The sequence below is a fragment of the Epinephelus moara genome, chromosome 18 (assembly GCF_006386435.1).
Source record: "Epinephelus moara isolate mb chromosome 18, YSFRI_EMoa_1.0, whole genome shotgun sequence".
In the NCBI taxonomy this organism is placed as follows: Eukaryota; Metazoa; Chordata; class Actinopteri; order Perciformes; family Serranidae; genus Epinephelus; species Epinephelus moara.
In genome coordinates, this window is record NC_065523.1 from 33,722,555 (window position 1) to 33,735,195 (window position 12,641).

General features: G+C 45.1%; 1 protein-coding gene across 1 annotated transcript in view; it reads right to left on the reverse strand.

Annotated features, from left to right (window-relative positions):
- The window catches only part of tnrc18 (trinucleotide repeat containing 18), a 73,709-nt gene extending 67,821 nt beyond the window's left edge, over positions 1-5,888 (reverse strand). Inside the window, exons 1-2 of the mRNA XM_050068482.1 lie at positions 5,722-5,888; positions 3,713-4,056 (exon numbers count right to left, since the gene is read on the reverse strand). Coding sequence (XP_049924439.1) covers positions 3,713-3,920 — 208 coding nt within the window. The 5' untranslated portion in view covers positions 3,921-4,056; positions 5,722-5,888. The remainder of the gene's footprint in view (positions 1-3,712; positions 4,057-5,721) is intronic.
- Positions 5,889-12,641: the final 6,753 nt, after the last annotated feature.

Below are 12,641 nucleotides of genomic sequence, written 5' to 3' on the forward strand. Positions count from 1 at the left end.
CTCGGATGCCAGAGGGAGGGAAGAGGACAGATGGCCTCAATCTGGTGATGGAGGCTCCGGCAGACCTCCTCTAGACAAGAGGACCATTTACAGCCATTTTACATCTATAAACAGTGACTCAGACCTCATCGTGTTTAGATAAAGCCTGGAATAGGTGCTTGAGTTATGAGGCAAGATTTGGTGATGGAAAATGAAGTCTTTACAGAGTGCACAAGCAGCACAAATGTCAACAAACTCTTTGCTACTTCACAATGCGTTTAAAACAAATGTTGAGCTGCCTCGCGCACACACACACATGCGCACACACACACACACATCTGCCAACCTTGAGATGTGGAAATAAAGGAGACACTCTGTTAAGTCAGGTGGAAATCCTATTAAAACTGAACTAAAACAGATAATAAGGGAGACTCCTGGGAAATAAGGGTGTGTTGGCAGCTATAGCAAGTCAACCCCACTATCAAGAGGTCAGCCAAAAACAACAGTGCAAAACAAATGTCTTGAATTCCATGAGACACATGTAAACAAAAACAGTAGCAGCAGGGCGACCTTGGCTCCTGTGATTGCACGTCAGGTCCTTGAGCGCCGCGTTCAAGCTGTTTATTGCAATTAAACGGGGAACATTATGAACATTTGCAATTACCGGGTAATTATCATGTAACAGGGCTGTATAGTGTTATTACAAGCATGGGACCGAGATCTCGATTGGGTTTGGTTAATGTAATGTGTGTGGGGATTTGATATTGAGGAGTGCCATAAAGCTAAATGACCTGCATCGTACGGTGGTGTGTTTTTAGTGGGTGGAGGCTGCGAGTGTGCGTAGGGGAGATGAGAGTCAGAGAGTGAGAAGGTCAGTGTGTGGGCAGAATAAAATGTATCCCGTTTTAAAGGAGTGTTTAAACTGCCAATCTGGGCTGGAACAGTGGTTGGGTCAATCCCACTTCACAAACCCCCCCCACCCCCCCACCCCCTGGTTACACATCAAGTTGTTCCACGCACACACACAAGTCTGTACACACATGCACACCGCAAGCAATTTTCAGCTCGTTTCAGAGCCACGGGAGGGGAAATGGAGGAACATCATCCCAACTGAAACTGCTGCTACAAAGACGTGTATTTGCACGGTTTGCAGCACATCCGATCACTTCACCTGCAAATATTTCCTTGTTATTCTGCAGCCGCAAAAATCAGCTCAACTAGCTGCAGTAAACTGGCACATCTCTTTGCCACGGTACACCCATCAATCATCCCAACGCTCCCTGCTGCGAGTTGATTTCATCTCTGACAGCTTTTCATGTGCATGTGTGCAGGTTGAGTGTGTGTGGGCTCTCTGTCGGTGTGTCAAATTAACGCTTCATCAGAGCCCTGCCCTGGGAGCAATGCCTCACTTTACTATACCTCTAGTACATCCCGCTCCAAAGTGACAAGTGCTGCATTGAACCCACGCTCAGCGATAAGGACGGGGGAACACAACTAAACTGGAATATTATTATCTCCGGGCGGGGTTTACCTCTGAAAAGAAACCAGAGGAGCTGTAATTGTATCTGTCTGCAGCGACATGACTTCAGGGGGATGTAAGTAAGTAACTCGAGGAGAGCGTTTGTCAGACTTTCCATTTTACGAAAGACACGGCAGACCTATCTTTCCTATACAACATATGTTTTGAACCTCGATGACAGAGCTCTGACTTTCCCTTTGACTGACCACAAAACTGTATGCAAATATGCACTGTTATCTTTTTTAGCACAATGTTATTTCAAGGCTTCTATTACTAATAGCAGAAGCAGACATCGCTGTGCGGTTAGTGAAAGTAAAATCACCAGCAGCTCAGCGGGGACTAAGATATACTGCAGACGATCTATTGGCTAACGCAGAGACACACCTACATGATGTAAATACATGAGGATTTGCTTTAAGGAGCATCTTCCTGATTCACACCACACCTTCTCTTTAATGAACAAACAAATTAAAACCCACCAGTTTGCACCCAACATGTGCTCATTTAAAGGTACAGTGTGTTAGATTTAGGGGGATTTTGTGGCGTCTAGTTGAAGAGCTGAAACTTCTCCTGGTTAGAATTCCTTCAGCGTTCGTAGTTCAGGAGGTTTTTACCAGGAGCTGAGTTATCCACAGAGGTCTCTTCCTCTCCAGAACAAACACATCCAGTGATTTAAATTGGTAAAAACACCGAATAAAGCAGTTTCATATTTTAAAAATTGGGTTTATCTACTCTTGGACACTCTTTGGCATGTCAGAGATGGTCTGCTAACCCAGCACCCGCTAATGTGAGCTCACCCTTTTTCTCTTATAACTTAAGATCTGGATGTTTAGGAGGTTTATATCTGGAGTCAAATTGTTCGCAACAGTCTCTTCCTTTCCAAAACAAATAGACCAGGTGATTAAAACTGGTAAAAACTCTGAATAAAGCAGTTTCACTTTACAATTCAGTTTTTCTGGCGCTGTTTAGCATGTCAAAGATGGACTGCTAGCCCAGCAACTGCTTGCGTGAGCTCATTTTTTTTCTCTGATAACTTAAGATCCAGATGCTTAGGAGGTTTTTACCGGGAGCCAAATTATCCGCAGGGGTCTCTTGCTTTCCAAAACAAACACACCCAGTGATTTAAACTGGTAAAACCGCTGAATAAATCCATTTTACAAGAACACTGCTCATCAGGGAGGGGCTGCTAACTAGGGTGCCAGACACGAAAATACAGCCCTATCTGGAGCCAGTGTTTGGTTTGTCCATTTTGGGCTACTCTAGAAATATGGTGGTGCAACATGGTGATATCTGTAGATGGGGACCTGCTCTGTATGGAGATATAAGGTAAAAAAAACATAAGGATTCTTATTTTTAGGTGATTGCACACAAAAGAAAACATACTTTTTATATTTTATTACGTTTCTGCCAACACCCCCCCCCCCCCCTAAATCTTACACACTGGACCTTTAAGTGCGCACACACACACAGAAACACACTCACTTGATCTCTCTCCCTCTCTTCCCCTCACACAGATTCCCCAATTTAAAGCAGCAGCAGAGATGTCCAACACAAATGGAACAAACGCAGCTAAAAGCAGCACCAGCCATTTGCCAAATGTTCCAGGCGAGTGGCTTTTACTCCAAATACAGGAGACTGAACCACAGCCATTCTTCGCTCTCACAAACACTTAAGAAACCCCCCCAGAAAGGTTAAGAGGTGGTCTGTCATCTCTCTGAGGGTCGCAACTTTACCACCCCCAATCTCCCAAAACACACACACACACAAACTGTATCTGCTTCCACGGCAATGACGGTAAAATGGTCCACATGCAATCCAAGACCATTGCACCCTGACCTGCATACTGCTGCAACAACACCCACACCACAACCCTGAACAGTCAGCCCTGTTTGTGCCTTAAAAACCCACCGCTGCGTGTTGCACGCTGCCAAGTAATTTTCCGCTAATGCGTTGACCATTGCAAAGGCGGAGAATCCTGAACCCGATCCCATACTTGCACATCTGAAACTTGTCACAGCTTTATAAACAGCCACACCTCCTTTATGAAATCTACAGCTGGGTACATTTCCCACGGAACGCCGTAGCGACATCCGAGCAATGACCGCACATGATGCCACAAACTGTGCGCAATATTTGCGCAGCGTTATTTCAAGTTCATAATTTGATGGTTTCAGGTAGCAGGCATGTTACAGCATTGAAGCATCGTGTACTTACTGTGGTGTGGATGTAGGTTTATGGCCGATGGCAGGAATTTTCCGGAATGGAGAGGCGGCGGATGACTCGCGCCCAAGTGACCGGGCGAGGGAGGGATCCTCCCGGCTGCTGCTGCTGCTCCGAGTCGGTGAGACTCCATTGCGAGCCCCGCCAACAACGGAGGTGGTACGTGGACGGATCGGGGAGGTCCAAAATCTCTGCCATCCATTATCCACAGTGGGGAAAGTTGAGAAAAGAAATAGTCCGCTCGGATAGGCCCCCTATTCCGAAAAAGCCAATTCTGGCTATAATAATGTCTTTAGTTTTCCAGGCGATTCGGGCTCCTTATCAGCCATCCTGCTGACCTACAAAACACAACAAGAAAAAAATGGCTTGATAAATAATCTAAAGGCACACTGAACAAACTGTTGGTAGTTTTAGGATTTCTCCTCTTTCCAGCGAACAGGCGGTCCATATGTGCAATGACGCAGTTTGGAAAACCACTTCAAAAACTAAACGTTCATTAAGCTGGTCGACAGGAACACGGTGCGAGTTGCTCCTGGTGCAAAACTGCAGCTCTTTAATGCAGCTTTAACTTATATCTACAATATTATGATCTAATGTTGGAGCGGACGAGCAGCAGCGCTCCACCCCCACCGCACACCGAGCAGGCGGCCGCTCCGGGGCTCCGCTTCCCAGGGAAACACAACCAGGGAGAGGGGCGGCCAGCTGCTCTGCCCCGGCCATAAAATAAAACACCAAGCGGATCATGCGATGGAAACGCACACGGTCACATTTTAACAGCCTATTCTACCTTTTTCCGATTACCCAGCTGTTTTCCTAAAGCAGCAATGTAGGCTATGGGCCGAGGAGTCGCCCCTGTAAACCAATACACCATAAATACTGGAGGCGCATCAAATATAAATTTCAAACGGGTTAAAAATAAATAAGGTTGCAAAAGCCTGCATCATTAATCAGCGGGGTTAGCGGTGTTTTGTTGCCCACAGATGCGAATTTAGTCCGGGCTACTTCGCCATTTGGACATGGGTGCAGCAGCCCAGAGGAAAGAAATCAAAACCCAGCCCCGTAAACACTCCCTGGGTAATGTTTAAAAACTAAAACCTCATTTTACATCCAACTAAACGACGGTTTGACTTTGAGGGCACTCATTTGAGCTCATATTAAATCATATAAATACTGTTTTCACTTGATAAATGCAGGTTTATTCAGTTTAATCAACATCGACTCGTGCAATGCGTCTTAAATCTATTAAAAATGTCCATTTAAATATTTTGCATAGCAGATACTTGAGGATACAACTCGCAGATGTGCGTGTGTGATTTTAAAAGCTCAAAAAAAATTAATAAAAGTTACTTTATGGAGGAAAAACAACAAGCAAATGCGAGTTTATCCGAAGGCAACAAGAGGGTGAAATTTAGTTATTATTTCTGGAGGCATTTTTTTACATTTCTAAGTGAGAGAAACGCAATTTAAATATAATTAGTTGTGTAATTTTAGGCTAAAAAACAAGGCGAAAATCGAGTTAACCTTCAAAGGCTGCAAGCAAACACATAACAGCAGCGACTCGTGATATCCAGGCGGGCGGGATCTGAAGATCAGCTTCCTAAAAATCACAATAAACCTTTATTTTAACTTGAGACAAACAACACTGAAGCAGTAATGCTGCTTTTAAACCCCCCGGTTGAAGCACCCCCGGGAGGCTAGCTAGCTTGTACCGTCCTCGGTGTAGCTCCATGCTGCGCGGCGGCAGCGGAGCAGCTCGGGCATTTCAGCCACGTTTCAAACTTTTCACGCTTCCATTAACGACACGCAAAACTTTCTCGGCGGAAACATCTCGAAAGTGGGATTTTTAAACAGCGCCAACATCGCTTTAAAAAAAACCAAAATGTCGTATGCTAAAAAAAATCCTCCGCGCCCTTTTCACTTCGTTTAAATTGTGTTTTAAAACACCGAGTCACTTTTGGGAGAAGAAACACCAAAGAAGAAGAAGAAAAAAATCGACCGCTTACTTGAATGTAGGAAAACCTGGAGGTGAAGGAGCTAAAAATGTTTCTAAAAGGCGTCCAGGTCGCTGGGAGAACTGGAGTAGTCCATTACAGGCTGGTCCGAAGGTAAACTGGGGGATAACTGGGGGGAGCGCGAGCCCCTGACGCGTCCGTAAACTCCTCAGCAATGAAACACAGCATTGTTTTGCAGGCCCCGCCCACCTCCCCTCGCTGCCACCCAACCCGGGACCAGCCCTCTACGTTCTCACACAGCTGCGCTCTGATTGGCTGCCGGGCCTGTCAATCAAACCCAGTGTGTGTATAAAAAAACAGAAAGCAGCCCTGGCCTCTCGCCAGCACTATAAAACCAATTATGGAGCAAGGAGGTTGAGCCGTTTCAAGGTCCCCTCTCCCTTCAAGACTGAGTGATCAAAACAAGCACTGGGTTTCTCTTTTTTTTCAGTGGTGGTGGTGGTGGGGGCCAGTTTCAAGGCGACCCCCACCCCCCCACCACCCATTTCCACGCTAATTACAATAGACGCTCAAAGACTGGGAAGTATGGGGGCGTTGTTACTCTTAAAAAATATTGCACTCCTTTTTTTTAATGTAGTGTGGGCTTTAGTTTCTTCTCACCAGGAAGCAGTGCGTAATTAGTCAGTAAATTATTTCCATCACACCCCTGCTCTCCTCTAAAAAGGAGCCTGAATGCAAACATAAAAAACTTGAGATAATAATCTCACAGTTTCTAAAGGCCTTTCAATTAATTTCTAATTGAATTATTCAACTTTATTCAGGCGTCTTTTTTCCCATTGAAAAACCCCAGACAACCTATAATGGGTCAGTTATTATGCAAAGGTTGTATGGTTATGGTAAAGACGTAGATTGGGAATATTTCGACCACGTGCATCCCCTGTGCATATATGACATACACTTTTAGTAATGAGTGGATCTGAAGCCTGTACATATATTAATTTGCAACGTTGTCGAAATCCAGCGCTTAGGCAGTGACTTGCGGCGTCAGAAACCAATGAAAATAGGCAACCTTTAACGTCGGGATGATACACAGCGTCAGGGGGAAACACAGCGGGACAAGGATGAACGTTAAGGCAACGAAAGTCCCAGTCCAACATACAATGACTTTCACCCGAGAGAGCGCTGTTTGCATCCCGGGAGATTCCAAAGCCAAACCCTGTTCTTTTTTTCTTAAAACCACCAAGTATGTTTGTTGTTGAAGGGAAAAAACAGCAAGTTGCGTTGTTGTACCAACGTGGTGTTTTATTTTGAAAGAGTCTGTATGTAAACGTTAAACTTCCTGTGAAAACAGAAGTGTATTTTGAAAGAAGACAATGCATTTAACAGGCAGAACTTGACACGGTGTCCCAGAACGTCAACAGCCAACACACCCAGGGTACCTTGCACCTGTATGTGGACGTGGAAAGTCCATGACCAAACGTCGATATGTGACGAGGTCACAAGCGAAGGGATGCAATGAAGCGTCAGTGTTTGACGACCTGGGATTTCCACCATGAAGTGATGCTGAAAAGGCATAAACTGGTGCTTAGAAATGAACCAGAATGCAGGAAGTTAAGTGTTTGACACTCAAAATTTCTTGCTTTTAATATGTATTCCCAAATACTGACAAAAAAAAACATATACTTGAGTTAGGGACACGTCCCTCATAATACTTAGAACACGTGTCCCCATCAATGAAAACAATAAAAAGTAGCATTATTTTTATGAACCTCTAGAATGCAACTCATAGATGCGACAAGCTTCCACTCAGTGGCGGCTCTAGGACATTTGGTTCCCTTTGCGAGCCTCTGCCTGGCGCCCCCAGGCTTTGCTGTGTAGTTATGTTGTTGTGGCCTTATGTAATATTTCAAAAATAATACTAATAATAGTAAAAAAATAGATAAATATTTTGATTTTTTTTCTTCCCCCATTTGTGGCGCCCCCCATGAATGACGGCACCCTTAGCATTCACCTGTATTGCCTATGCCACGGGCCGGCGCTGCCTCCAGTAAAGGTGGTGGCAGTTACCCAACCTCAAAAGCAGTTTTTACTCTGAGGTTGCGTAATATGGCTGCTACTTAGTTCCCTCATTATGAAGTCATTGCTTTTTTACACTGAGCCAAACAATGCAGGCATCATGCCACCAGGTCATGTGACTTTAAATAGCATCCCGGCGTTCCAGAAGTGAAAGGAGTGAGACAGGTGTGACATTTAAAACAACAGTGTCTGCTTCCAGTGTGACGTGACAGATACGTTGGCAATGCTTTATAAACAATAACAATGGCATAGCATGCCAATGACAATAAGTTACCATCTCTGTTATGTGGCGGCTGATGTCATCTTCTGCTCAGAGGGTAAGGAGCTCCTGGACCAAACTGTCTCTCCAGTTTGGGCTGCTTTTCTTCTTTGAGTTAGCTGCTAACTGCTGTTAGCTGCTTTTTAAATCACCCAGTGGTGGGCCACACACATAGCACATTGTCGAAACGTCGCACCCGCCCCATCCCGTCCATGGTCCCATTGTGCCGGCTATACCTTTGAAACAGACGTCTTTTCACTGCTGTTCCGACCTCCACTGCCAGCTGAAAGATGAAACAACTCTCTCCCCTCGTTCTGTGGTGAATTATTTCTTCTTCTTCTAATACAGACCCCAAGATTTAGTGTCACAAGCCAAGGGATTCAAGGAAGTGTCGGTATTTGATGCCCCAGGAATGATAACTGGCTGGAAGTATGACATTTCCACAATACGTTTATGCAGAAAAGGCACAAATTGGTGCTCAAAAACTAACCTTAGTGAAGGAAATGAACTGTCTGACAGTCAAAATTTCTTGAAGGAGAGTCCCCACACCCCCAAATGTTCACAAAAAACCTCTGAATTATGGAATAAAAAACATACACCTCACACAGATTAGCACAAACATGAGGCTTGCACATCCAGGACACCCATGAAGGCTGAGAAGGAGTCTATACAGTAACTATTGTCTTATCTTTTGCACACAATGCCACAAAGTTTTTGGCTTCTTATGTGCAGCCATGCAAGATACAAATGAAGTACTGCCTACAGTTAGAGGAGAGGCGGGGAAACTTATCTTCCATCAAATGCTGTATTATCTGTTAATTGGGGTTAAACTGGCTCTGCAGTTGTTCGCCATCACTCAGCATTATGTGGGTCTGCGGGCACATTTCACAGGTCAAAGGCTTTGTGGATCTTTATCATGTCAGCCAGGGACTATCCTTGTTGTTGCCTTCACGGACGCTGTTCTTGTGATTCCCACCAAAGCTAAGGGTAAAGCTGTCGGTATGCAAATGAACATAACAGGCAGCATTTGGATGTCTCCTTGTGTATAATCTGTGGATGGTGGAGTCTTAGCGGGGACAGATTTGCATTAGAAGAGGAGAGGAGGAGAAGTGGCGTGCTCATTTAGTGCTGATATTCAGACAGGGGGGTGGTCGACCTTTGGTGTGACCCGGGGCTCTAAAAATATGATGCACACAGTGTTTCACTCTCACGGTTATTTTTATCATCCATACGTTTCATTTGAGGTGAACCGCTCCGCTTCACATAGTTACAGAAAATGTTGATTTAAAAAAAAACATCTGAGGCGGTTTCAAGTTGCCCATGTCACCCCTCCCCTCCCCTCCTTCAGCCCCTCCTCCTCCACATGAGGCCGGTTTCAAGGCAGCCCTCTCCGGTAGGGGAAAAGAAGCGCTGCAGCAGACACCAAACCGGTGACGGAGAGGGGAGAGGACAGCGGAGGCTCATCTGATGCAGCCACGGACGCGTCATACAGCGGAGAAACGAGCCCGATGTGTGGCTGCCACACTCGCCGCACTCCCGGCGGCCCCTCTTGGTGTTTTTCCCCTCTTTGGAAAACAACCTCAGCACCGAGCCGAGCTTATAAAGAAGAGGCCGCTCAGCGACAGCCCTGACCTGTCTGCTCGCAGCGCCTGTCACCCCTGACGGGACCCGGGGAGGGAATTACCAGGCGGAGATCAGAGTGATGTCCCGTCCCGGGGCCGTCCGAGGGGACCAAGCCAGCCTTTGTTCTCCAAATCGCTCCGACTGGGAATTCAGACAATGCCTTTAGATTAGGGCCCTATTGTTGCTGTCTCTTCAGCCCGCGAGCAGGAGGCAGGTTTCATCTTCTCGTTGTTGTTTTTCTTGTCAGATGCGGCGGCGTTTCGTGGGGGGTTATCTCCACTTTGAGGTGGGTTTGGCTTCTTTGCGGGTTATGAAAAGTCGAGGTGGTATGCATATATTTTTATCAAAGAGCTCAGTCATGATTCCTTTAGATAATAAAGCGCGCAACAGCGGTCTTCTCCACAAAAGCGGCATTTTACGCATGTTTTACGCACGGGTTTAACCCAACGGTATTCAGCAGTAACTGTAATTTAAATATATAATCTTGATGAAATTACCTCCAGGTTGATGTCGTTATGACAGATCGTTACAGTCCTAATTTATACTAGCCTGACATGCTGCTGAAATCCATCAACCAACATAATCCAATAAAAATGTATTCGTAATTTTTATTGCGCTCTCCATCAACAGAACACTAAGCAGCCAAGAGCTGTGTCTGCTTTGCTTCTAACCCTCCTCATTTAATGTTAATAACACAGATCTGTTAAGTTCTAGGTTAGGCTTATCCCAGTGATGCGTTACTGCAGCAGCAGCAGCAGATGGGACCATTTGGTAGATTATTTCTTTTTATAGCCTATACACCAACTGGGTTCTTTGAGGATGGCCCAATTGAAAGCCCAGAGCTTGTCCTCTATGTGTGTCCACAGTGGAAAAGTACAGAAAACCATGATTTATAGCCTGAGATGCTGCTGAGTCAATAAAACACCATGGCCAATTTTTCATTCCCCTCACATTGTTTTTATTCTGCCGACCACAGATTACAGGATGAGAACATTTGTTATCCCTGAGTCTTATTTTAGCCTCATTGTGCTTTTCTTTCTTCCCCTTGTTGTTTGTGTCTATCACCATATCTCCCATCAACCCCCAGCTGCGTGGCTGTCCAAATACCATTGTTGGGGTTTTGGGGGTGAGTCTGTCCTATCAGCTGAAGGATCAGGTAAATTATTTTATTTGGCAGCCAGGCAATCTGATTTTCTGCAGGCGTGTGGCTGCATTAACCCACAGGGGACGCAGCGCAGAGGCAGCATTGATTAATTCAGCTGGGGGTTCAGCCCTCTATGGAAAAGAAATACATAAATAAATAAACACAGAGAGATGTCCCCCCTGCATAAGCACCCGCCACTCAGCAACAGCTCTTCACTCAGCACTCGAGCTGAGGGGATAATAAAACCTGGATTTATGATCTGCTCCAAATTAAACATATTTTATACAACATTTTTTAACTGGACAAATGAGAAGCAGAAATAAACAGTCCAGATATTTTATGTGACCCCTCCCAACACAGACACACACACACACACACACACACACACATGGAGCGCCCGCATGCCCAAAGTGCTAAATCATTCATCATACCTTGTCTCATGCTCGACACAAGTGCTGTGTTGTTATCGGAGGGACTGCTGCTGCTGCTGCTGCTGCACTGCAGCAACACACACTCACTACATGATTGTGAAGGAGGCTAATTGCAGTGTCATGTTTTCTGATGGGATGAAACAAATAGAAACAAACACACACACACACACACACTGTATATATATATATATATATGCAGTAAACATGCCACTGAGTCTGAGATGACTGACATCACCACACACACCAGCTCCCCACTTGAGGCACACACACACACACACAGCTCTCATGGGGTACCTGTCAATCATCAGACAGTGGCTTGCAGGGTTTTATGGTGGACTACTGGAGGGAGGAAGGGGGAGGGAGGGTGAGGAGCTCTCTGCTGGAGGACAAACAGCCGGCCACACGCACACATCTGAATGTGTGGAAGTAGATTACAAAGATAATCTACACACTCTTTGTCCACACGTGATTATCTTTAAACATATTTATCAATTTTCAATAAACTGAGCTGTATTTTGGATGTTTGGATGTTGCAGTGTGCAGAAATAGTGAGACGTATATGGTCATATATGTTCTTCCCATACATTATATATATGGAGTTTATTATTTTAGTAGGACTGAGCCACCACATGCACACACAGCTCTACCAGCCCAGGCTTCAGGAGAAAATGTTGGCATAGTACGTTTCTGCAAACTACGGGTAGTTTCATTTGTACGTTTTATACATATCATTTCAGTGTTTCTAAAGTGACGTAGTTCTGGTAACATGTATGAGATGACTGTCACTGAGAGGTTGAGGGGATGGTGGATGGTGTGACACTTTGGCAAGATGCCTGCCAAACTGCAGAGCACTGTCTGAGACCACCAAACATCAACACTGGTTGTTTTTAACAAGAGGTCGCTGCTTTTCTGGTGGAGATTGTTCCACCCAAAGCGGGTGTTTTATTTACAGAGATATTGCCACGTTTAAACTGGACTTTGTGCCACCACAAACTGTTGGTTTTTACTGAGACGTAGCAGTATTTCCAGCCAGTTTTGTGCCACACAGTGTTTATAGTCGAGCTTGTGCCACAAAACTTGGTTTTACCAAGACATCACTGTGTTTCAACCGCACATTGTGCCACCATAAAAGGTTGTTTTTTACTGGGACACTGCTGTACTTCCAGACTGTACTTCACTGAAACATTACAGTGTTTACAGCTGAGTTTGTGCCACCAAAAACGGGTGTTTTTTCCGAGACATTGCTGAGTTTCAACCAGAGATTGCGCCATCAAAAGTTGGTGTTTTTTACTGAGATATTGCCACATTTGAATCGGAGTTTGTGTAACCAAAAATGGTTGTTTTTTACCAAGACATCACTGTGTTTACAGCCGAGTTTATGCCACCAAAAGCAGGTGTTTTTTACTGTGATATTGCTGAGTTTCATACAGGGCTTGCG